Source organism: Sebastes fasciatus, chromosome 12 (genome assembly GCF_043250625.1).
Source record: "Sebastes fasciatus isolate fSebFas1 chromosome 12, fSebFas1.pri, whole genome shotgun sequence".
NCBI lineage: Eukaryota > Metazoa > Chordata > Actinopteri > Perciformes > Sebastidae > Sebastes > Sebastes fasciatus.
Window position 1 is genome coordinate 25,758,743 of NC_133806.1, and position 27,264 is coordinate 25,786,006.

Consider the following 27,264-nt stretch of genomic DNA (forward strand, 5'->3'; position numbering starts at 1 on the left):
TGGTAAGGTTGGTATTACAAGTGCTACCAATGGAAAAGTTAGTCTAGAGCCCTGTTCAGTTCTTTAACATGTTTATAACATTTGTATCTGATGGAACGGTGCAGCCATCAAAACATGGAGTCTTGGATTTGAATATATAATTTAATATGAGGAGCTTTAAAGATTAAAATATATATATATTGTTTCGCTTATGCATCCTTTTATACATACTTTTACACTTTTATGACATTTTATATTCCATACATAATAATTTCCACAAGGACATGAATATAACATAATGCTTCATAAAGTATCTCTGTAATCTAATAAAAATACTTCTAGCTTGCTTGTTTCAGTTGACTGCTGGTCACCAGACTCGGTATTTAAGAAAGTATCAGTAAGAAAGGTTTTGCACTAATATTTGGTGGTTTTGATTAGTCTCTGATGATAGTAAACTGAATATATTTTGTGTTTTAGGATGTTGGTGGGACAAAACAAGACGTCACCTCAGAGTTTTCCTCTGTGATAGACATGTTTCACAATTTTCTTCATATTATTGACTAAATAATTAATGGAGAAAATAACCGGCAGATGATTTGATAATGATAATAACATAATTAACTCACCCAACCACAGGATTATAGCCTATTTACAGATTTGTTAACATTAAAATCCATCAATGCGTGTATCAAATACATGACTTACACTCCTGTTATCTGTATATTTATAAAAACAGACCTCAAGACCTACAGTGTGATTAAAGCTTAGACTGAATATACAGTAGATCACACCTTCAACTCAATAAAGATGGAAAAATTCATCTCAACTTCAGCACAGACTAACATTCACACACCACATAGAGTCAACAGTAGACTGCTGTTACACAACAACGCTGATGATGATTAATCAATAAATTCTGAATTGTGACGTGTTTGTTGACGTCAGAAATGGCGGAGGCCATGGAAGTAAATTTTTCGGTGCATAACAAAAATAAAATAAAATATAAAATAAAAATTAATATATTGTAAATCTAGTCTTATATTGTTTTTCTTGGTAATTTTACAATGTCTGAGATAGATAGAGAGAGAGAGATAGATAGTACAAATAGATAGATAGATAGTAAAGATAGATAGATATCTATCTATCTATTTGTACTATATAGTACAAGTAGATAGATAGATAGATAGATAGATGGATAGATGGATAGATGGATAGATGGATAGATGGATAGATGGATAGATAGATAGATAGATAGATAGATGGATGGATGGATGGATGGATGGATGGATGGATGGATGGATGGATGATAGATGATAGATAGATAGATAGATAGATAGATAGATAGATAGATGGATGGATGGATGGATGATAGATGATAGATAGATAGATAGATAGATAGATAGATAGATGGATGGATGGATGGATGATAGATGATAGATAGTAAACAATCTGACTGACAGACAGCTCTCAGACAGAAGTTGTATTTTACGCACATTATTTGAAGTCTTCTCCTTCATGGCTGTAAACTGCTCGTGATGTCCTCTGTTATGTATTGCTTGTAATGTCCATGGATGTATTAAAAGAGGTAATGTCCGCAGTGCGTGTTACTGAGACGTCATCTTGTTTGTGTGTTAACAGACCGTCTCCCGCCATCGTTGCTAGGTAACGAGTCGACTACAAGTTAACAAGTCAGCTAGCTTCAGCACAGAAACACCATCAATCATTTAAATGAACTTTCTATAATTAGTTTGATAGCCGAAGTTACATGTCCACTGACAGGACACTTCGCCAACTGTTTCTTATTCATAATCCTGTCCGATCGATGGCAGCGTCACCTCATATCAACGTTTACACCTCCACCTGCTGCTCTCTCATCAGCGCTACCAGCATGGCCGCCACCTTCTTCACCTTCTTCACCTTCACCTTCTGCTTCTTCTTCTTTGAGGCAAACAACGAATTAGCGCCACCAACTGGGATGGAGTGTGGATCAGACTTGCTAGTATTTACAACAACAACAAAATAATAATAATAATAAATTAATAAAAAATACTTAAATAAACAAATAAATACATAAAATACATAAATAAATATCGTATATTTTCAATCATATTGATTCCTCTAAAATACTGAAATAGTAATCTAGTTCTTTTGTAGAATAGCTATTAAATCAAACTGCACTTTAATCTCTGTGAGGCCTTGAATCAAATGCCTTTCTAGTATTTACAATATTAAATAAATAAAATTAATAAATTGATTAATAAATAAATATATAAATTGAATAAGTACATAAATTAAATGAATGAATTAATAAATAAAAATCACATCTTTTCAATCATATTAATTTGACTAAGATACTGAAAAAGTAATCTATAACACTCATTTTGTGAGTTCTTTTGTAGAATAGATATTAAATCAAACTGTACTTTTATCTCTGTAAGATCTTGAATCAAATGTCTTCTTTCTTCCTCATATCTCTCACAATTCAATACAACATGCTCCACCGTTTCCTCTTGCCCACAGTAATTACATCTACCTGTATCATGTTTACCTATTTTAAATACAGTACTGTTTAGTCCAGTGTGTCCAAATCTGAGTATTGATATGATTGTCTCATCTTTCCTTTGAACACTGTAAAACCAGCGTCCTTTCCTCTCTTCCTCCCATTGCTTCTGCTACCTTTCCTTCAGTTTCTGTTTAATGATGCTCTTCATTTCTGTTTTGCTGAAGCTAACTGTCAAATCAATGTAATTATTTTTTGTAACCTTCTTTGCCACCTTATCTACCATTTCATTTCCTTTGACACCAATATGTGTTGGTATCCACAAAAATATGACTGTAAGACCCATCATTTGAGTTCTGTATAATGTTTGTTGGCCTGCTGTCTTAACTATTGTTAGTGGTAAAATTAAAAATATATATAAAAAAACAGCACATTTCTTGAAAATGTGTTTATTAAATGATGAATATGAATAATACAATGATCTTATCAGAGATGATATTGCAGCAATTTTAAAAGACAATATGAAATCTTCACTGTACCTTCATACAGTATTTTGTGTTACACACGTAGGGATGAAATCTATTTTTACAGAACAGAAGAGTATCATGGAAAGATATATATATATATATTACAAACACATTTATTTTCTCTAAAATAAACTTTATTTGGTGCTGAATATGAACGTCAATCATGTTGATATAAAAACAGATTTGTGGATTGTCAGAAAATACTTATATTTAAAAAGATTCCCACTCGGTTCTCCAGTGTATTCAATGATTAAATTTAATATATTGTATGATTGTCAAAATGTCAATCACTGTATGGCAAAAGGATATCAAGCATAAAAAAAACTATCATTAACTCATCATTTATTGTTTGGATCCCCAATAAAATCTTCTGATGGTTTGTATCTGTGATGTTTTACAGAATATTTAAAGTCTTTTTTCACAGACAGGACCAGGTCCCGTCTGTTCAGAAGTCCAAAACAAATGTACATTATTAATGTGTCAAAAGTATGACTTGACATCTCATTATTATGTCACAGTTTTATTACACATCTCATGATATTGCTTGGTTATATACTGCATGGTTGTTTAGTTCAGCAGCATCAGTAAAAACTGCTCACATCAATTTTTAAATTTGTAAATTTGTTTCCACTTTGTGAAAATTTTGATTCGGTCTGTTTTGAAGTTTCAGACTTTGGACACAATGAAAAAGTAGAAATATGTGACCACTAATCAAAAGGAACGTAAAGGAACAAAAACTCTTTTCACTCATGAAGAACAGATGGCAGTTCACTGGATTTGTTTTTAACTTGCAGTCCGCTTCATTTTCTGGGCATAAAAGTTCAAATATGAGCAGAAAATCATCTTTTAAAAATCTATTAATGGGAGTAATGGATGAACTCTTATCAGCTGATTACTTTTTATCTTTATCATTTATATTCAGAATGTACTAAAGTTTTACAAACAGTATAATTTCCTTCATAAAACATAAATTTTAAAAAATACAAAGTGATTACGACGATTAAAAGCTTTAAATTGAAAAAATAACAATCAAATAGACAATGAAGTAAAAACCACTAGAAGTTTAAGAATATAAAACAATATCAAAAACATACATTTGAGCTCCTACACATATACTTATGAAACAGGAAATAAGCCCGTCTGTAACATAAGACTGCTTCAAATAAAGGACTAAGAAATGAAGCTGGAAACATCTGGAAATATCTGGCGTCCCAGTCAGCGATCCACAGGGAGAAGAACAGAGAGTATTTTGAGTGGAATATTTCTCTAAAGTGGTGCAATAATAAAGTGATTGGTCCACAGGGAGGTCAGAGGTCAAACGAGAGAGGCTGGCTGGTAGGACACCGTCACCTCATCAGGGTCAACAAGTTTCTTTTCGCAAAGGCTCATGGGAAGGTTTTGGCAAGGTTTGTGTGTCTTGGTGTGTTTGAAAACTCTCAATCAACAAATACACTCACCGGCCACTTTATTAGGTACAAGGTGTACCTAATAAAGTGGCCGGTGCTAGTACTGGGTGGTCTTCTGCTGCTGTAGCCCATCTGCTTCAAGGTTTGGCGTGTTGTGCGTTCAGAGATAGTATTCTGCATACCTTGGTTGTAACGAGTGGTTATTTGAGTTACTGTTGCCTTTCTATCATCTCGAACCACTCTGCCCATTCTCCTCTGACCTCTGACATCAACAAGGCATTTTTCGTCCACACAACTGCCGCTCACTGGATATCTTCTCTTTTTCGCACCATTCTCTGTAAACCCTAGAGATGGTTGTGCGTGAAAATCCCAGTAGATCAGCAGTTTTTGAAATACTCAGACCAGCCCGGCTGGCACCAACAACCATGCCACGTTCAAAGTCACTTAAATCCCCTTTTTTCCCCATTCTGATGCTCGATTTGAACTTCAGCAAGTCGTCTTCACCACCTCTAGATGCCTAAATGCATTGAGTTGCTGCCATGTGATTGGCTCTGGGAGTTTTTCCTGGCCACAGTGCGCTTGGTGGATCCTGTTGGGTCTCTAAACTATGGTGTACGGTCATAGACCTGCTCTATATATAAAGCGTCTTGAGATAACTTCTGTTGTGATTTGACGCTATACAAAAATAAATTGAATTGAATTGAATTGATTAGCTATTTGTGTTAACAAGCAATTGAACAGGTGTGCCTAATAAAGTGGCTGGCGAGTGTATATTCAGGTGTATTCAGCAGAACGTCTCGTCTCTGTGAACTGAAACTCGATCCAGATTAAAGTCTTGAAAATCTGCTTCTCGCATGAAAAGACTAACGACACACTTTACTTTAAAATCTTCTGGGTCTAAATTTCATGAGGCGTTTAGGGCATGAACAGAAAAAAATAAATGCCATAGCGACAAGTATTACAGCCGACACCACAGTGATTTCTCCTTATCTCATTGGTATGTTTATAAGACTTTTTGTGGTCTGAGGAGGTTAAAGTGTTCAATATTTCACACAAAAAACAGCTAATTTAAGAGAGGATAAACATTGTAAATATTTAATACTACATAAAATATTCTTAATTATCAGATTTATCTGGACCCAACGGGACTTCTACCAAAAACAGTTTAATTTTCAGTGAATTAAGAGAATTTTATGACATAGTATTTGATTTTTGTTGACAATTTAGGCAAAATTTGCTAATAAATGTCATGATATTCAATAAAAAAAGAAAAGAAAATCAATACAGCTATAATGACGGATGTCATGTTTCCTCATGCATCTTTATGATGATTAAAGATAACATTTAAATAAAAGATAACCACATTGACAGCAGCAACAAGTCATGTCTGACTCGATGTTTGACTGTTTGTCATCATATTTTTGTTGAAGAAAGTCAAAATCATCAGCTTTATTTCAGATTATTTCTATTTCTACTTAAACCAGCAGATGGAGCTGTTTAATTTAACATTTCTCTCATCTGGATCAATGTGGAAGTTATTTTCTGCATCAATATTTCACACGAATAAAAAGCTAATTTAAAAGAGAATTAACAGAAATAAATAATTAATACTAAATAAAATATTCTTAATTCTCAGATTTATCTTGGACTCAACGAGACTTCTACCAAAAACAGTTTAATTTTCAGTGAATTAAGAGAATTTTATGATACATTTGATTTTCGTTGTCAATTTAGGCAAAATTCGTTAATAAATGTCAAGATATTCAATTAAAAAAAGAAAAGCAGTACAGCTACAATGACAGACAATAAATCCATAAATTTATCTGATTCATTGTGTTGTTTAAAATCTTAAAAATCAACTTTACAGCAGAACATTTAGTGGTTCGGTGGATTTAGTGTCTCTGTTCTTCCTTCAGAAATATGGTTTTAAGTTTTTAATAATCATCTGCTTCCTGTTTCTTTAAGATCACAGAACACAACCCGCTCTGCACGGTGATTGATTCATTGTTGGAAGATTGATTATATTGATGAACGCAGCGCAGAGCGTCCTCAGCTGTGGCGGACGACAATGACTAAAAACAGGATTTAAAATGACTTTAAAAATGGACATCGCTGAAGCTCCGCCTCCTGTCGTCACGTTAAAGGAATAGTGCGTAAAATTATCTGACGTCTGCGTAACAAACTATAGAAACAGAGTTAATCTGTTTCGTTGGCCGGCGTGTTGAGTTTCGCCGTCTCTAGTGCGCCCGCCTCCACCCTCGCCGGGCCGCCGTTACTGGGCTCCGGCTTCCCATCTTTCTTAAAGGGAAGCCCGCGATTCCTCACAAACAAACCGAGGTCAATGAAGAACATCGCCATCGCCAAGAAGCCGAACACCTGCAGGACGAAAAATTATTAAAAAACATCTTTAATTATCGAGTAGGAAAGAAAGGGAGAGGGATGGAGGAGGAGAAGAGAGGGGAGGTGAGGAAAGGAGGAGGTAAGAAAGGAAAGGAGAAGGCAGAGGAGGAAAGGAGGAGGTAGGGGAGGAGAAGAGAACAGAGGGGAGGTGAGAAAAGGTAGAGGTAAGAAAGGAAAGGAGGAGGAAGAGTAGGAGAGAAGGATGTAAGAAAGGAAAGGAGGAGGTAAAGAAGTAAAAGAGGACTTAGGAAAGGAAAGAAGGGGATAGAGGCAGAAAGGAGGAGGTAAAAAAAGAAAGAAGAATGTAAGAAAGGAAAGGGGGAGGTAGAGGAGGAGAGAAGGAGGTAGAGAAGGAAAAAAGGACAGTTAGAAAGGAACAAAGGACACTAGGAGAGGACAGCTGAGTGAGTGTTAATCAGCTGCTGAGTTTGTTTTTTGACGTTTTCTCACCACAGCACATTTCTCCGTGACGGTGCCACTGTTGTCTGAAGCGAAGACGCTGGAGGCAATGAGGAACAACACAGCGATGACGCCGGTATAACCAAAGTCCTGCAGAACACCAGAAGAAGAAAATAAAGAAGAGGAAGAAGATCAGATTCACTGTGGAAACACAACGGCTGCATTCAAAACCTCATACTATACTAGTAGTACAACCTCATACTATAATAGTAGTATAACCTCATACTATACTAGTAGTACAACCTCATACTATACTAATAGTACAACCTCATACTATACTAGTAATACAACCTCATACTATACTAGTAGTATAACCTCATACTATACTAGTAGTACAACCTCATACTATACTAGTAGTACAACCTCATACTATACTAATAATACAACCTCATACTATACTAGTAATACAACCTCATACTATACTAGTAGTACAACCTCATACTATACTAGTAGTACAACCTCATACTATACTAGTAGTACAACCTCATACTATACTAGTAGTACAACCTCATACTATACTAATAATACAACCTCATACTATACTAGTAATACAACCTCATACTATACTAATAATACAACCTCATACTATACTAGTAGTACAACCTCATACTATACTAGTAGTACAACCTCATACTATACTAGTAGTACAACCTCATACTATACTAGTAGTACAACCTCATACTATACTAGTAGTACAACCTCATACTATACTAGTAGTACAACCTCATACTATACTAGTAGTACAACCTCATACTATACTAGTAGTACAACCTCATACTATACTAGTAGTATAACCTCATACTATACTAATAATACAACCTCATACTATACTAGTAATACAACCTCATACTATACTAGTAGTATAACCTCATACTATACTAGTAGTACAACCTCATACTATACTAGTAATACAACCTCATACTATACTAATAATACAACCTCATACTACACTAGTAGTATAACCTCATACTACACTAGTAGTATAACCTCATACTATACTAGTAGTACAACCTCATACTATACTAGTAGTACAACCTCATACTATACTAGTAGTACAACCTCATACTATACTAGTAGTACAACCTCATACTATACTAGTAGTATAACCTCATACTATACTAGTAGTACAACCTCATACTATACTAGTAGTACAACCTCATACTATACTAGTAGTACAACCTCATACTATACTAGTAGTACAACCTCATACTATACTAGTAGTACAACCTCATACTATACTAGTAGTACAACCTCATACTATACTAGTAGTACAACCTCATACTATACTAGTAGTACAACCTCATACTATACTAGTAGTATAACCTCATACTATACTAATAATACAACCTCATACTATACTAATAATACAACCTCATACTATACTAGTAATACAACCTCATACTATACTAGTAGTATAACCTCATACTATACTAGTAGTATAACCTCATACTATACTAATAATACAACCTCATACTATACTAGTAGTACAACCTCATACTATACTAGTAGTACAACCTCATACTATACTAGTAGTACAACCTCATACTATACTAGTAGTATAACCTCATACTATACTAATAATACAACCTCATACTATACTAGTAATACAACCTCATACTATACTAGTAGTATAACCTCATACTATACTAGTAGTACAACCTCATACTATACTAATAATACAACCTCATACTATACTAATAATACAACCTCATACTATACTAGTAATACAACCTCATACTATACTAGTAGTATAACCTCATACTATACTAGTAGTATAACCTCATACTATACTAATAATACAACCTCATACTATACTAGTAGTATAACCTCATACTATACTAGTAGTACAACCTCATACTATACTAGTAATACAACCTCATACTATACTAATAATACAACCTCATACTACACTAGTAGTATAACCTCATACTACACTAGTAGTATAACCTCATACTATACTAGTAGTACAACCTCATACTATACTAGTAGTACAACCTCATACTATACTAGTAGTACAACCTCATACTATACTAGTAGTATAACCTCATACTATACTAGTAGTACAACCTCATACTATACTAGTAGTACAACCTCATACTATACTAGTAGTACAACCTCATACTATACTAGTAGTACAACCTCATACTATACTAGTAGTACAACCTCATACTATACTAGTAGTACAACCTCATACTATACTAGTAGTACAACCTCATACTATACTAGTAGTACAACCTCATACTATACTAGTAGTACAACCTCATACTATACTAGTAGTATAACCTCATACTATACTAATAATACAACCTCATACTATACTAATAATACAACCTCATACTATACTAGTAATACAACCTCATACTATACTAGTAGTATAACCTCATACTATACTAGTAGTATAACCTCATACTATACTAATAATACAACCTCATACTATACTAGTAGTACAACCTCATACTATACTAGTAGTACAACCTCATACTATACTAGTAGTACAACCTCATACTATACTAGTAGTACAACCTCATACTATACTAGTAGTATAACCTCATACTATACTAGTAGTACAACCTCATACTATACTAGTAGTACAACCTCATACTATACTAGTAGTACAACCTCATACTATACTAATAATACAACCTCATACTATACTAGTAGTACAACCTCATACTATACTAGTAGTATAACCTCATACTATACTAGTAATACAACCTCATACTATACTAATAATACAACCTCATACTATACTAGTAATACAACCTCATACTATACTAGTAGTACAACCTCATACTATACTAGTAATACAACCTCATACTATACTAATAATACAACCTCATACTATACTAGTAGTATAACCTCATACTATACTAGTAGTACGTACTGATTTGGCCAAAATGTAGTATGTAGTATGTAGTATGCGAGCAAAAGGTAAACCTACAGTATGCCAAAAATGTCGTACTGATTTGGAAAAAATCTCCAGTATGCATCGGACCAGTCTACCTCGTCTACTGTATCCCACAATGCAAAGCTCTGGACCGCTACAGGCTACGATTACAACAGCAGAAAAAAACGACTCGTTTTCTTACATTTTTCGTAGCTATTTCATCACTAAATTCACTTCTGAACATTTTTGAATTGAGAAATCAACTGTGTAGATTTAGAATATTGACAGTTTTACGATGTTAGATGTCGAATCGAACATTTTCAATTATTTCAGAGTTTAGCAGCTCCACAAATTGCCGTGACAGCTAGCTAGCGCCTGCCAGGGGCAGTGACGCTCACAGACCGCTATGAGCTGGCTGGAGCTCTCTAGAGACCGGTCTGTAGACGAGAGGCTTTTATTTCATTGTTGACGGATAGTTTGTTTAAATATCACAACACATCACAAAGTTGTATTTTTCGTATTGCAATAGTGGTACGAATTCGTTTTTTTGTCCAGTGCTTTAAGAGCTGGTTTAAAGGCTAAAGCCTGGTCTACTACCCTGCTAAATACATCGCTCTAACTGTCGCATACTGCATACTACTCAGGAACGCAGTATGCAGTATACAGTACATACTGCATACTGCGTTCATCAGTAGTATGTAGTAGACGGTTCGAATACAGCCCACCTCTCACACCTTAAAGGGAAAGTTCGACATTTTGGAAAATATTCATATTCACTCTCACGTCTGAGCAGTGAAGAAGAAGCTACAGCCAGCAGCTAATTAACTTAGCTTAGCATAAAGACTGGAGACAGGGGCAAACAGCTAGCCTGGCTCTGTACAAAGGTAACGACACCTGATACTACATATATACTGTACATAACATGGTGACAAGACAACCTTTATTCCGTATTACTGCTTACAGTGATTTGTCCTTCACTGATTGTTATATTTTAAGAGTATTTGTGGTCTGAGGAGGTTAAAGTGTGCAATATTTCAATTTTTCATGATATTAGTTTTTTTCTTTCTTCTCCCTGCATCCCCTTTATTTAATTATTCATTTATCTATTATTTTTATTCATTCATTCATGCATTCATTCATTTACTTATTTATCTATTTACTTATTTGTTTATTTATTTATTTATGGATCAATTTATGTATTTATGTATCTATCTATCGAGTCATTTAATTATTTATGTATCTATCGAGTCATTTATTTACCTATCTATCGAGTCATTTCTTTATTTATCTATTGAGTCATTTATTTCTTTATTTATCTATCGAGTCATTTATTTATTTATTTATATAACTAGTCATTTATTTATTTATCAAGTTATTTATTTATTTATCTAACTAGTCATTTATTTATTTATCTATCTATCTATCCATCTATCGAGTAATTTATTTATTTGTTTATCTATCGAGTCATTTATTTATTTATTTATCTAACTAATCATTTATTGAGTTATTTATCTATAGAGTAATTTATTTATTTATTTTTGTTATTTATTTCGGCAGGTTCCGTCCTCCATACTCTGCTGGCCTGGACCTAAACATATAAAATAAAAAGCGGATAACCGCCTGTGGAGGGCAGCATTACACCTTGCAGCGTAAAATCTGCCGGAAATCTGATGGTAGAAGAAGAGCTTGTTCAGCTACCGTACTGCCTTTACTAACCAGCCTGTTTACATGTAAAACTACATATTGTGCCGCTACAGACGCAAACTAACAGTATTTTTTTTACATTTCACACTTTATCTGTGTGTTTTCGTCGGTTCGGCGCTGTAACGATGCCGTGGAGGTGCTGTGTTCCCGGCTGTAAAGGCTACGACGAGGCCAAGTCTATGGGGGTTGTGTTTCACGGTTTACCGACGAGAGACCCGCAGCGCTGCAGAACATGGCTGAACGCGATACGAAACCCCCGCTTTGACGAGCACACACCGGTCAACAAGTACAGCGGGGTGCGGGTCTGCAGCCTGCACTTCCAGCCCGAGGACTACGAGGAGGACTTCCGGGCGAAGATACTGAACATCGCGCCCAAGCCGGTGTTGAAGAGCGGCGCTGTGCCGTCAGTGTTCCCCGGGAGACAGCACGCTGAGCCGGGCAGCGCTGCTGACACATCTCCGCCGGCTCCCAAGAGGAGCAGAACACAGGTAAACATTCATTATACACTCTGGCTGTCCAGGTGTCTTCTATTCTCCTGTCTCTGTCGGTAACAACACATGTATCTGTATACAGTGTTAGAAGAAGTACTCAGACATTAAGTAGTAATACCACAGTGTAGAAATACTCTGTTACAAGTCAAAGTCCTGCATTCAAAATGTCCCTGAAGTAAAAGTACAAAAGTATCAGCATCAAAATAAGTACTAAGTACCAAAAGTAAAAGTACTCATGCATAATAATGTAAACTGGGGAAAAAAATTCGAAAACTTGTGTTTGGTTGATTATTTCTCTGTTGTTACAATGCTAATTGGCATTATATTTTACATCGTTGGAAAGCCTGTTTATTTACCTCCACAATGATGTCCAACTTGTAAGGATCATGCATTTGTGGGATGAGCAGCACAGCTGATGATGTGGGTAGCGCCCAAGAAAAATTTGCCAAAATGCTCTGCCAATGGTAAACAGTGTATTCTCATAAGGCTACCAGGAATGACTGCCCTTCACCGTCAGGCCCGTTTGTGCTGGTGTCGACAACACAGACAATGAAACCTGAACATGTGGGGGAATGTCATGTTCAGTGATGAGACCAGGTTCTGTCTGCGAAAGTTAGATGGCAGGTGAAAGTATGGAGACGACGCGGAGAACGCTATGCTGATTGTTGCACCAATGGAGTAACAGCTTTTGGTGGGGGCAGTGTCATGGTGTGGGGCGATATCTCCCTCACTGGCAAAACAAGGCTTGTCATCATTGAAGGGCGTGCTGTACGCGTTAGAGTGACCAACACAACCACGCTGGCTGACCTGCAACGAATCCTGGTTGAGGAATGGAACGCCATCCCACAGCAACGTGTGACCAGGTTGGTGACCAGCATGAGGAGGAGGTGCCAGGCTGTTGTGGCTGCGTATGGATCTTCCACCGCTACTGAGGCTCCTGACGGTGTATTAAATGAATAAAGTGTAAAATTCCCAATATGTCTTGTTTGTTCCTTGTTACTGATAGAGTTCAATCATCCAATCCACAAAACAAGAGTCAGTACCAACAGGAGAATACACTGTTTACCATTGACGGAGCATTTTGGCTGGTAAAGGTGGAGCTCATCTTAATGACTTTATATACTGCTGGTAGTTTAGTCTATAATAATATACAGTAGGTCATGGTGAAGGAATGTCCCCTACGGTGATAATGATTGGCTCAACAGTGCCATATGCACTATTATTGCCTTTTTTTTTTTGCCAATTACTTCATTTACCCTGATTTTAGTGCTGTAAAAATGAGCTTTATAATTAGGCTATTTTTAGGTAGATTGTTGCTTTTACTATCACAAAGACGACTGTTTTAAAACTAATTAAATACATGTTTGTTTTTAAATACAGAACAAAGGAGGGCAATGAGGCGCAGCGTTTTTTCAGCTGAGACTGAAAAAAGCTGTTGTGTTTAGGAAAAACATCATGGTTGGGCTTAAAATAAGTACGGATACTAAGTAAAATACGTACGGAAACAACAAAACAGAAGTACGGAAAACACATCACTAACGTCACTAAAAACACGTCACAAACGTAACTTCAAAATAACTCAACAACGCTTTGGGACACAAACATCGATCTCTGGTTAAAAGTTGTATGTCTGTTGGATCCATCCAACATCAGCGGTCTCACTTTTAATTCTACGTCACTAGCTCTGAGTGCAGCAGATTTATGTCTACATTGCAGTCAATACAGACTACATGATGTACAAATGACACGCAAAAAAAAGGAACAACGTGAATACAGCGGTTGTGGCGGTGGCTTGCCATCCCCTGCGGTTGGCTTGTCAACAGCGCGGTGTTGCAATATTGCAGTTATTGCGAATGCCCTAATGTTACCGCGGTCTTGAAAGGGAGGAATGAGCGGAGGGGTACTCAGTTGGTTGCAGTCTGCAACCACACCACTAGATGTCACCGAATCCTACACACTGTTCCTTTAAGAGATTTCAGGTTAATGTCATCAGTATCGGCCACGACAAACACATGACTGAAATTCCATACTGGTGCATCAGTTATTAATATGTAGTGCATTTGAAATGACGTGTTCAGACTTCAGCAAGTTATGTCTATATGAGCCAGGTCACTGTTGAGCTGTTTTGTCTCTGTGGTTGTGTTGTTCCAGGCGACATGTGCGGCTGCAGGCAGCTCCTCTCAGTCTCCTCCAGCAGCAGCAGCAGCAGCAGTAGATGACAGTTACTGCATCGTGGTGTCAGTCGACCCGCTGGACGACAGCCTCCACTCAGAACCAGAGTTCAACTCAATAACAACATCTGACGAGTCTGATGAGGACGCCGCCGACCAGGACTGCGCTATAGTTCACCGCCGCAGCCTGATGGAGCTGTTCAGGGTGTGTCAGACATGCGGGCAGCCCATCGAGGAGAAGGAGGTTTTCCACTCGGGAGCACAGATGAGTGTGAAGTGGAGCTGTCATGGTGGACATTCAGGTGTGTGGAAGTCCTCTCCTCACCTGAGAGACACACTTCCTTAAACTCCATCTGCTCACTGCTGCTGCTGCTTTTCACTGGACCAACACTTATTTAGATATTCAGAGTATTTAAACACGGAGCTGGAGAGCGATAGTGATGTTGAACCTGCTCTGATGGCCTCTACCGCTACACCTTCCTGTTGGACTCCACACAGGAAACTGGTGCAGGTCAGCTGTTTGTTTGTTGACACGTTGGTCGTCAGCATAAAGCAGAAATAATAAGCTGGCTGTCTTTCAGTATTACCTCATAATAATTAGTATTAATGTGTGTGTTTTGCTGACAGAAGAAGACTGTTCTAACTCCTTCATAAGAGGACTACCTGAGCTTTTGGACCATGAACTTCAAGCTGACGTGGTTACCCAACATACATCATGAAGAACATCTGGCACACTGCAAAAGGTGAGTAATATATAATTTTTTGACACACAAAAAGGAGAAGAGATGCATCCCTTATTTAAACCATTAGGTCCTAAAAGTTGTAAAATCGATTTTGAAATTGATTGTTTAATGCCAGAATCAATATATTTGCTTCATTTGAGTCTATGTGGAGGTAGAAGGAAGTTACCGCTTTTATTGTTGTAGTCTGAGTAACGTGACGTCATATCTGTTCCGTATCCGTCATTTATGTTAAATGCATTCAAACGACCCCGATGGAGCTGACCATGGATGTATAAAGAGAACGGAGCTGACGGGGGAGCTAGCAACAACCTTGGTGAAGTTAGAGGAAGTATACATGTGTGACTACATCCGGTTTTCATTATAAGGTGTTAACAAAGGGAACTGTATATACAAAATACATCTATGGAAATAAGATTGATTGGATTATATTCAACAGAAGTATAAAACATTACATGTCCCTTTATAAATTAAAAAGAAAATGCCACTAATTAGTGAGGGAAATGTCTTTATTATTTGATTTTTGGGTTGATGGAAAAACTGTTTTAAATAATTCCTGACGATGACTGATATATTTGACTTCAGGACATCTCTGACTACGTACATGCTGAGAATCAAACATTTTTACTGGATTCATTTAGAGATTTTCCGAAGTAAAAGTCCCTAGAAGTGTAAGATTCAACTTCAAAATGTTTACAAAAACCAAAATAAATCACAATGCATATTGATCGATACCCAAGTATCGTGGTCGTATTGAATCAGGAGATAGGTGTCAGCCCCTCGCTTTATACATCCATGGTTTTCATGCTACTTCAAATTCTTAGAGTTATGTGCGTGACAGGAAATGTTATTAATACATGAGATTAGTGCAGAATGATCTCCAACATCTTTGTCTTTTTGTAGGCGAGCCAGTTCTTAAGGTGGAGAAGACTGAAGCTCAACCAACAGGAGCTGGTGTGTTTGGTGCTGAAGCTGCTCCACTGAGACGTGGACACTAAATAACTGGTAGCCTCCTCAGAGACCACTTCTGACTGTACATGATGGACCAAACCGTTATCACAGAGATACGGTCATACTGCATCATCAGAATGTTTGAGGAATATTTTTGTATTTATTAAAAAAGTATTTTTGTAAAACACAGGTCATCTGCTTTAAGGTCCGTTTTTTTTTTTTATGTAAACGCAGAGTCAGTCGTTAGCAGAAATCAGTGACGTAAGTTAGTACAGTAGGCTAATCAATAAGGTTATGAATAATGTGAGCACTAGCTGAGTCAGAGGAGCATTTGCAGCTTTTCCTAGAAAATATTTAGCAGACGAATTGCTGAAAATAATCAATAGTTGCTGTCCTAACTGTGGACGGAGCCAGGCTAGCTGTTTCCCCCTGTTTCCAGTCTTTATGCTAGCTAAGCTAACCAGCTTCCGGCTTCATATTCACCGTACAGACGTGAGAGTATCAGTCTGAACGTCTGACGCTCAGAGAGGAAGAGAATAAACGGATTTCCCAAAATGTTGAACTATTCCTTTAACAAAGGAAGCATCAGTTAACAGCTCAGTTAGTGATGGAGGTGGACCGACGGAGCTCTTACCAGGCTGGGCCAGCAGCTGATGCCCACCCTGGTGTGCAGGGTGGTGGAGAGGAGGATGAGGAGCAGCAGCGTGAAGAGGAAGGCCGTGCAGCTGACAAACTCAAAGAAGTAGAGAGCCGAGCAGCTGATGCAGCTGTTGACCACCTCCTCCGTGATGAAGGCCACGAAGGACAGCAGCTGACGGGGAGAAACGGGAAACATGAGGTTAACATCTGGAATACTGTTTAAAGAGGACCTATTTAGTGTGTTATATAGTTGTTGTGCATGTTAAAGGTCTGCAAAGTACAAAGGGAGTTACTCTCCCCACAAAAACTCTGCTCCAAGAAGGCCTTGATTGAAGTCCTGCCTTTTCTTCTGTAACTTAGTGATGTCACAAAGTAACATACAGTATTTGCATAACGGCTAGTTTGGCACACCTTTCCAAACAAACAAAACTGACTTTATCAACTAAAACAACTCCTCATTTATAGTTAGCAAGACTCTTCAACCTCTCCTCTCAGCGTCAAAACAAACCCCACGCCGATTGACCGGGAAAAAACGGCAAAACAGGGAGTGACTGTTTGTAAGAAATCAGAAATGCTTGTTAACAGCGACACCTGTGGCTGTTAAGTCAACGAAAGTCAGCGTCGGGCTCGCGCTTGCTCGCTCTACATAGACATGAACGAGCATCGTTCAAAACAGTGAGGCGACATACGTCAGCTAAATCCACAATATCACTCTATATTTCACCTGCTTGGCAGTAATGTTAGCTGACCAGACAAAGGTCTCTCTCCATGAATCAATGCTGATCCTAGTGTTGGCTTTTCCTGCTTCAGCCTCCCGACCGCGGCCGGAGAGAACAGAGAAGTCACCGGAGTTTTGGTCAGAGACGATAACGTTTCTCGCTGCGGAGCCCCGTCACTTCACAAGACACGGGAAACCTCTGTTGGTCTGGAGGAGCTGCAGCAGTTATTTCTGCACAAACGTCCACTATACATTTACTAGATATTCTCAGAGCTAAACTAACTCTTCTGCAGTGTGTAGAGGGGTGAGGTGGAGCGAGCTGAGTAAAGGCAGGCAGGCAGGCAGAGTAGCAGAGTACAGCAGAGACTCCGGCCCTGGAGTCCAAAGCCCCGCGTCCTCCGACCGCGACCAACACTGTTTTGCAAGACGGGCTTCACTTAATATAACTTTGCGGTTTTGGTACTTCCGTGTAGTTTGTGTTGGAGTCTTGTCTGAACAGCGTAGCCACACATGAGCGAGCATGGGACATCGACCCGGATTGATTTATATGTGTAACAAGGTACAAACAGTCCCTTTAATCGCCTGTCTATAGACCATAATACTGAATCTATTTAGGATTTCTACATAATAGATGGATACTCTGGAGAAATAAATAAGGTGTGAAATAAATAAGGTGTGAAATGCAAAGGGAAAATCGTGCAGAAATAAATAAACAAATGTATTAATAATAAATATAAAATAATAAAAAATGAATGCAAAAATTAATTAATTAATAAAAACAAATACATAAATAAATAAAATGGAATATTTAAACAGAAGAGTAAATAAATCACATCATTATAATCACATTTTATCGATTAATTAATTGAGAAAATGGTGCAGCAGCTCCCACACTGCGCACCTCGGCACTGGCCCCTGCGTACTCCGTAGCAGAATACTGTGCCTGTGTTTTGTCCAGGTCACCCCATACACACCATGTGGACACCCAGCTCAACACAATCATGTGAATCATAACCGGGACTATTTGTTCAACACCACTCCTCTAGCTTCCTGTCTTAGCCAATATAACCCCCCCACATATCCCACGAGTAGCATTTACTCAAAGAATGCTTCAAAAGGTCAAAGACTCTCCCCATCTACCAATTCATGCAGACATCTTCAACCCACCCACTGCCTGTCTTCCATCTCAACGACCGATTTGGAAGAATACCCCACCAGCCGACTTCACCACCCAATCAGCTTGGGAAAAGGAATGGGAGCCCAAGGATGTCCCAAACAAACATCTGGTGTCAGACCCCACCCAACCGGTCACTGGCACCAACCTGCCAAGGATACAGTGGTCAACCCTCAATAGATTCAGGTCTGGACATGGCCCCTGCTTGGCCAGCCTTCACAAAAGGTGCAGCAGCCCAAGCCCATTGTGTGCTTCTGGAGAGGTGCAAACAATGGAACATATCATTGAAGCTTACCCGCTCCACAGTCTAAAAGGAGGGTTAGTCACCCTCCATACAGCAGACCAGGAGGCAACCTCCTGGCTAGAGGACTTTGCATTCGCTAAATAAATAAATAAATTAATGCCTACATTTGTTTTTAATATTTTTTGCAACATGTAATGACTTATTTATCGAGTCATTTATTTTTAATTCTAGCAGGTTCCGTCCTCCCTAAAAACAATGATTCTTAGTTTCAGGAGATTATACACTAAAGAAAACATACTCATTCATATTATATTCCATTTCTGTTAATAGAGCCCCCTAAATGTTACACACTAGGGGTGTAAGAAAATATTTAAAAAATTGAATATACAATAATATGTTTTGTGATACTGTATTGATACTATACATGCAAAGATTAATTCAGTCAATACTTTATTTCATTTGCAAAGAGATGCAAAGTAGTGCTACGATGTTGGATGTTACAGGAACTGTGATTAATGCAAATGCAGATCTCACTGTTCTGATGGCATAAAAAAGCTAACTTTTTTTACTCAGACTTTATGCATATGGTGGTGTGTTCTTTAAACAATGACAGTTTTCCTAAAATTAAATTAAAAAAAATCGCAATATATCCCCTTGCTTACAGTATCGCAATAGATCACTATATATTGAATCGTAACCCCTGTATCATGAAACGTATCGTATCGCCAGAATCTTGCCAATACACAGCCCTACTGCACACTGTTCCTTTAAGTAAAGAGGTGAAACTAAAACACCAAAGTGTGGTTTACATTTTGTATTACGTTGTACTAATTTGTGACAACCACTGTAATATGTTTAGTATATATTGCATTACATCCCATTACAGCTCTTTGGTCCCAGCAGCCTGAGATAAAAAGGAAACAATACACTGCAGTAAATATATACAATAAAGTCAATGCACAGTCACACTGGGAGCTGCTGACTCTGTGCGTTTCATTAAAAGTGAAGTCAGTGTTGTAAAACCGCTCAGACCGCTTGACAGCGTGGGCGGCGGCTGCTCTTTAACACACCAACACACCCACATACATACACACACACCAACACCATGAGGGCGTCCTGGCCTTGGCGAGTCTGAACCACACTGAGTCAACAGGAAGAGGAAGAGGAGGTCAGCCTCGTCCTGCTGGACAGACTCCTCAACCCCCCACAGCAACATTAATGGTACGGTCCGGTGAAGCCACGCCCTCCACCAGCGTTTAAACCTGACACTGAGCAGAAACACCCGCTGCCAACCAGTTGCTGTAATAAAGTTAATTTAATTATCTATATTATATTATATTTAATTAAATATATACTAATGATATTACACATCCATGCTGTATGCTGCCATCAGCGTTCAGCCTTCCTCTATGAATCAGAGGAAACACCACATTTATTGTGAAATAACTCATTGCGAAGGAACGTAAAAATACTTCAGAAAAATCTGAAATTTTAAATTTAAGGAAGCTGGAAGTTGGTTAAGAATGTCTCCTACAGAGGAAAACAATTTCATGGTGGGAATTTCTTAAAATTCGGCACAAACGTCCACCTGGACTCAAAGGAGGACCTGATTAGATTTGGGTCACTGTGACCTCTCAAAACATGTTTCTGGCTATAACTCGTACACGTTGTTTTAATAAAAACTTGTGATCCGCTCTTTAAAAACAGGATCATTTAGCATCTTTTTGAGCAACATTTTGCAGATGAACCTCTAAACTTCTGCGTCCTGCCTCAACAGACCCACTCAAACCAGAACTAGGCGCTAAAGAGGCTAAACAGCCAGTCATTTGATGCATTAATAATATGTATAATAGAGTTGAGTGGAGTTTTAAATACAGGAGGATGTGCAGGACGGGAGCATACATGTAGTTTTGTCCCTCTCTGCTGTATATTTGGGTGGTGTGGTAAACCAGACTCCAGACTGGGCTCCCATTACACCACTGGTTTTACAGCAGGACGGCAGGTTATAAAAAGTCTTTGTGTTTCAAACAGAGACGAACCCTGAACCACAGAGCTAAAATAAGACGTCTGACGTCAGCCGAGACTCAAACAGACTCTCCTCTGGTCTTCAGAAACCACTGGTACCAAGCCACTGGTACAAAACCCAGTGGAGCTGCAGAGGCATTACTCCACTTACATCTGAGCCGAACATGGTTTATTTAATCATTTTAGAGCAGTTTCTCCTCTGAAGATTCCTGACTAACACTCACATGACGTGTTAAATGCCTCTCTAACAGATCTCAGCGTCCTGCGGCTCATTAACACCTGACTGAAGATCCACCGACATGTTTGTGTTAAAAGAAGAAGAGACTTTGTTTATTAAATCTCTCGGGACTCACACAGAGCAGGAAGACGCATCAGTGATTATTTAGTGATGATTTACATGTTACTCTACCATGAACTAGTTGAAATAAAAAACTACTTTTAAAACACTGAATCTTACATTTCCTACAAAGCAACTTGTTTAGGGGAAGTTGAACACAGATCCAAATCCATAGTGTTTATTAACAAAGAGTATAGAAGCAAAGAGACAGCAGCTGCCGCCATTTTGGACTGAAACGCTTCTTATATTTATAATATTTTCATTGTTCAACACAGGACATTTCGGTAGAATATAGAAATAATTTAGTTTTACTTTTGTACGGCTCTTTGTAGGCGGACGTTTTACTGGCGTTCGGTAGTCGCTTTCAGTCCAAAATGGCGGACGTGTAGCTCTGCTGCTCGGCGCTGATGTTGCAATGGAACGAACAATTGACTTTCACTTCTTATCAATATACGTTCTTTGTTATTAATGGAATCAGCAGTAGACATCACGACTATAACACCACTCAGATCATTATTTATTATCATCAATATATTCTGTTTCTGTTTATATATTCTATAGTCTTTACTAGGGATGGGGAAAAAATCGTTTCACCTATGTATCGCGATTTTTTTTTTTTAAAAAGATTTTGAAATTGATGTTTTAATGCCAGAATCAATATATTTGCTCCATTTGAGTCTATGTGGAGGTAGAAGGAAGTTACCGCTTTTATTGTTGTAGTCTGAGTAACGTGACGTCATATCCGTTCCGTATCCGTCAACCGAAACAAACCGCAGTGAGCCGAAACGAGAAAGCAGAAAACGTCGGAGGGTCTGCGTGGATACGACCTGCACCCTCACATGTTAAATCCAAAGCCGTAAACACTTTGGGTTTCACACATTGCAGGAAAAGCAGAGCTAGACATCACAGCTAAAGCTGCATGCTAACTCTGTCACGGACAGGAAACGTTATCGTATTGCGTGGTGCGGTCAAGCCAGCCATCACTCTCATCTCCGTTGTCAAATGGGCCGACGCTACAACTGTAGAGCACCCATATACTGACATTTATTACCTCCTTCAAGGCCAAAGGCTATGTCTTCACCGGCGTTGGTTTGTTTATTTAAGATAAGATTGATTGGATTATATTCACCAGAAGTATAAAACATTACATGTCCCTTCGAAATTGAAAAAAAATCCCACTAATTTGTGAGGGAAATATCTTTATTCTTTGATTTCTGGGTTGCTGGAAAAATTTATAAAATACATAATTCCTGACAATGACTGATATATTTGACTTCAGGACATCTCTGACTACATACATGCTGAAAATCAAACATTTTTACTGGATTCATTTCGATATTTTCCAAAGTAAAAGTCCCTAAAAAGGTATGATTCTACTTTTTCTCATGGTCTAGTGTTAAAAAAGTTAACAAAAATCACAATAAATCATAATATCAAATCGCAATATATATTGAATCAGCACCCAAGTATCATGATAGTATCGAATCAGGAGATGGTGCATCGTCCCAGCTCTAATAATTAATTGAATGCAGGACTTTTAGTTGCAGTATTTTCAGTGTGGTATCAGTACTTTTACTGCAGTAAAGGATCTGAATACCTCTTCCATCTCCGAATGGAAGTCCTCAGAAAGCTCCTGAAGTTGGACTTCAGATAAAAAACATTTTGTGGCCTCATGCATGAGTTTTTAACACAGATCTGTCCTCCCTCCCTGCACATCCTCTTTTTGTCCAACACTCACTAACATGCAGGCCGGATCCCCCCGCCCCCCCCGTTAACTGTTGCGACAGCGGAGGGTCAGCAGCTCTGAGATCTGCTAACGACAGCTCTCTGCTCACAAACCGTCGGCTCTGCAGCACTTTCACTTCCCAATCTGCGGCTTCCTGGAGAGCTGCTGGAGGAGGAAGGTCCAGTCACACCGTGGTTACACACACTACACTCTAATACACACGCACAGTATTGCATGTGTACCAAATCCTGAAATCTCTTCCAATGAAAATAGTCCCCAACAATGCTCTATTTCACTCAAGGCATGTAAGGAGAAGCAATACTTTGGTACTAGGGCTGGGCTGATACACCTATCTCCAGATTTATTACTATCACGATACTTAGGTGCCAATTTGATATGTATTGCGATTCGATATTACCATTTATTTTGATTTTTGTTAACTTTTTTTAACAATAGACCATGGGAAAAAGTTAAATCACACACTTCTAGGGACTTTTATTTTGGAAAATATCTAAATTAATACAGTAAAAATGTTTGATTTTCAGCATGTATGTAGTCAGAGATGCCCTGAAGTCGAATATATCAGTCATTGTCAGGATATCTCTGCAGCATGACGATAATTAATTTAAAATGTAACCTTGACACACATTTCACCGTTAACGAATATTGCGATTTGAAAATTGTAGTGGTCATATTGCGATTTCGATTCAATTTTGATTAAATGTGCAGCACTAGTAATACGCGGTGTTCCCACTGCAGATAATTCAAAAAAGAATAACGTGAACATAGAGGTTGTGGTGGTTGCTTGTCATCCCCTGCGGCCGGCTTGTCAATATTTCAATATTACAAAGCAATATAAAACAAATAATAGAGGGAATTATGACCTTTTTAACTTCCTAACAAAAACCAGTATGCAACTGGTAATAAAGGAGTGGATGTTGAAGTACATGGAATTAATTGTTTTACTTTTTTACCGTGGTATCGAGTTAATATCGAGAATCATGGAGTTCCAGTGGTGGGGGTTTTTTCAGACTTTTTTCAAATTTTCTTTGGAACTTTTTGATATTTTTTTCAGACTTTTTTAAAAAGGTATCGACTACTAATCTTCTGGTATCATCCCGATTTCACTCCTTCAGAAAACTTTTGTCTCCTGCATCAGTTTTACAGCTTTAATGCAGTTTTATCAGGAACATTCAGAGTGACTGAAGCAGTGAAATAAACTATATTAACTGTTACTGGGAGCAGACCTGATACTGGTCTGACACCAGCCTGTATTTTGTATATAAACCAGGTGGAGCTCTGTGTTGATATTATGGGTTGTGTAAAGGCCAGAGCAGGTGAAGTCGTACAACGAGCGACCGTTATTCAAAGTTAGGGGGTAAAATAACAAGTATAAAGACAGAGAAAGTCCACCACGGGTGGATGGGTCAAACAAACAGTGTGAAACTAAAACTCAACATTGACTTTACATTGTTCCTAACGCTGCAACGGTTAACTGATTAGTTGTCAATTATTTAATTAATCACCAACTATTTTGATAATCAATTAATCGGTTTGAGTCATTTTTAAAGAAAAAAAAGTTTCTTAAATGTGAATATTTTCTGGTTTCTTTCCTCCTCTATGATAGTAAACTGAATATCTTTGAAACATTTGAGGACGTCGTCTTGGTCTTCGGGAAACACTGATCAGCATTTTATAGACCAAACAACTAATCGATTAATCGAGAAAATAATAAACAGATTAATCAACTACGACAATAATCGTTAGTTGCAAAACGTTGTTTTACATAATGTTGTTACGCCGCTAAAAGCAGTTGATATTTACTTGCACTACGTTGTTGCGCTACGTTGTTGCGCTACGTTGTTACTCTACGTTGTTACTCTACGTTGTTACGCTATGTTATTACTCTATGATGTTATGTTATAATAAATACAAACCATGATCTTTTTTATAACCTTAACCAAGTAGTGTTGTTGCCTAAACCTAACCAACCGTTTCTCAACATTAACCACGTGGTATTGTGCGTTTCTGCAAGCGTGATACGAGGCTGACATGAAACGTCTCCCACGGTTTGCAGAATCATACGATGCCAACAGTTTTTCTGGCGACTGTGTTGGTGAAACACAGAGTATCGATCTGACCGAAATCTGTTCAGGTGAACAGGTGTGTAGTTCAGGGACACCAGTAAAATCAGCTCCTGCATCATTTTCCTCTTCATGTTGACACACACGATCATGTATTGATTACACACTCAGATCGTCTGACACAACGCACTCCCTGTTGATGTTCTGACTGTATGACGTGATCCAGATGTGTTAGCAGTTAGCTCAGGAGTCTTTGAACTTACCACTTCGATGACTTTAATCCCACAGCGGATCGTATCCAGATTTTCTGACGGGACCATGAACCAGGAGGATTTGGGGTTTGGAGCTGTCGTCGCGGAGTAAACTCCAGCCATGATGGAGCTGAACACAGAAACTACAGTATTACAGTCATTCAATACTTGAGTATTTTCTTTTCATGCTACTTTCTAGGCCTACTTGTACTCCACCACATTTATCTGACAGCTTTAGTTACTTTACAAATTAAGATTTGTACACAGAAAACATATGAAGGGTTTATCAAATCTGATGGTTTTATAAATTAAACTCTGAAACCTTTAGTCCACTACTAATTAATCGACTAACAGTAATCAGACTTTAACACACTTTTCCTCAGTAATAGTGATTCTTTCAAATATTTCTCGCCACATTGAGACACTTTATCATTAAATTATTATGATGATATAATTATTATTATATTATCATGACATGAATAATGTGACAAGCTTTTACTTAATTGTTTTAACAATGGTAGCAGTAACATCCCATGCCTGAAGAAGTGGAGCCCAACATGTCAGAATTAGAAGAAGAAGAAGTTGTTTGTTGGAAGTTTGAGGTTCATTTATATATATTAATGTACATTTTGTTTTTATGGCCCTCATTGTCTTTGACAGTGAAAGTGAAAGTAAGCAGGTACAGGTAGAGAGCAGGTGTTGCAATGCAAACACTGATGATTAACCTGCTAATAAAACTGAGTGAGCCCCAGATGGAACCTGAAACTGTATTTTAAAAAATGGTTATTTAACGATCCCGTGCTCACAGACAAACACAGAAACATCACAGATCATGATTCACGGCTCTAACGTAGGCGGAGGTGTGTTATGGTGGATTCGGCATATGGTTTAACAACCATGCCGCAGTTGATTTGAGCGATATCTCATCTTTTATAGTTTTACAAACCGCTCCCGCCGTCACCATCTGGGCGGTTTGGTGGGAAGAAGTTGGAGGTGAATAGCAGGCGAGTAAACACTTTCCGATGTGACTGCTTCACATAAACAGAGCTGGGCGTGTTTGTGATTCATGCCGAAGTGAAGAACGGGTCTTTTTATTGAATATGGAGAGATTTTAACCCGGGTACAGTGTCTCTTCTCTAAAGAAACGACGTTAAAAGGTAAATCTACAGAATCGTGAATGCAGTCTGGTGTGTGTCGGTCCCCCCGCAGCCGCAGGTGGGACGACGTCTCTGGGACTCATCAACTGTTAATGGTGGCCTAAGATCTGCTGAACTGACCCGCTCAGACAGGAAGTTAGTAAATAGTAAAAAAGAGGAAATAAAACGTGAATGTTTGAGAAACAAACTCACCGTTCAGGTTTCTTCCGGTCCGCAGAAAAGTAGAGTTTCCAGCTGCGCAGTTCAGCTTCAACGTGTTGCTTTTGTTTCTCAGCTCAACAAACTAAACTGCCTTCAGTCAAACTTCCGCATTTAGTTTTGTTCCTTCAAGTCAGACGGAGGAAGATCCGCTTCCGGTTAAAACTTTCACATTAAAAGTGTTTTTGGTAACCCAGGATGGGAGATGATTTCAACACCATGAAATGGTAAAATAATATCCTCCTTTTATACTTTTAAAGATACAGATTTTAAAACATATTTGACTACGATTGAAAACTTAAAACTTAAAAATGTTAAATTGGCAAAAACTATTTTACATTTTAAATGTACTCCAATTTTTTAAAGGGACCGTTTGTAACTTCTTACACATATAAATCACCCGGTCGGTGTCCCATGCACGCTCGCATATGCGCGCTTGCGTGTGGCTACGCTGTTCAGACAAGACTCCAACACAAACTACACGGAAGCATCAAAA

The 27,264-nt window shown here is 38.1% G+C and overlaps 3 protein-coding genes across 3 annotated transcripts in view; 1 reads left to right on the forward strand and 2 right to left on the reverse strand.

The window, feature by feature from the left end:
- Nucleotides 1-1,905, reverse strand: part of tg (thyroglobulin) — a 46,379-nt gene extending 44,474 nt beyond the window's left edge. The window contains exon 1 of the mRNA XM_074654418.1: nucleotides 1,473-1,905. The gene's annotated coding sequence lies outside the window, so the exon portion shown is untranslated. The remainder of the gene's footprint in view (nucleotides 1-1,472) is intronic.
- Nucleotides 1,906-2,912: 1,007 nt separating this feature from the next.
- On the reverse strand, nucleotides 2,913-26,922 carry cmtm6 (CKLF-like MARVEL transmembrane domain containing 6). The gene is made up of 5 exons (XM_074654431.1): nucleotides 26,763-26,922; nucleotides 25,426-25,543; nucleotides 16,850-17,026; nucleotides 7,263-7,361; nucleotides 2,913-6,788 (listed from the first exon to the last, which is right to left on the reverse strand). Exons 2-5 carry the CDS (start codon nucleotides 25,534-25,536, stop codon nucleotides 6,609-6,611), a joined length of 567 nt encoding a protein of 188 aa, XP_074510532.1. The 5' UTR covers nucleotides 25,537-25,543; nucleotides 26,763-26,922; the 3' UTR covers nucleotides 2,913-6,608.
- LOC141779544 (uncharacterized) lies at nucleotides 11,799-16,400 on the forward strand. The gene is made up of 4 exons (XM_074654430.1): nucleotides 11,799-12,350; nucleotides 14,505-15,035; nucleotides 15,152-15,267; nucleotides 16,168-16,400. Exons 1-2 carry the CDS (start codon nucleotides 11,988-11,990, stop codon nucleotides 14,868-14,870), a joined length of 729 nt encoding a protein of 242 aa, XP_074510531.1. The 5' UTR covers nucleotides 11,799-11,987; the 3' UTR covers nucleotides 14,871-15,035; nucleotides 15,152-15,267; nucleotides 16,168-16,400.
- Nucleotides 26,923-27,264: the final 342 nt, after the last annotated feature.

Excerpts from the sequence above, each read along its gene's own strand:
- LOC141779544 (XM_074654430.1), top strand. The coding sequence starts at position 11,988 with ATGCCGTGGAGGTGCTGTGTTCCCGGCTGTAAAGGCTACGACGAGGCC. Across the intron at positions 12,351-14,504 it reads CCAAGAGGAGCAGAACACAG|GCGACATGTGCGGCTGCAGG; the intron begins GTAAACATTCAT and ends GTGTTGTTCCAG.
- cmtm6 (XM_074654431.1), bottom strand. The coding sequence starts at position 25,536 with ATGGCTGGAGTTTACTCCGCGACGACAGCTCCAAACCCCAAATCCTCC. Across the intron at positions 7,362-16,849 it reads TCAGCTGCTGGCCCAGCCTG|GACTTTGGTTATACCGGCGT; the intron begins GTAAGAGCTCCG and ends GGTGTTCTGCAG. Across the intron at positions 6,789-7,262 it reads TCACGGAGAAATGTGCTGTG|GTGTTCGGCTTCTTGGCGAT; the intron begins GTGAGAAAACGT and ends TTCGTCCTGCAG.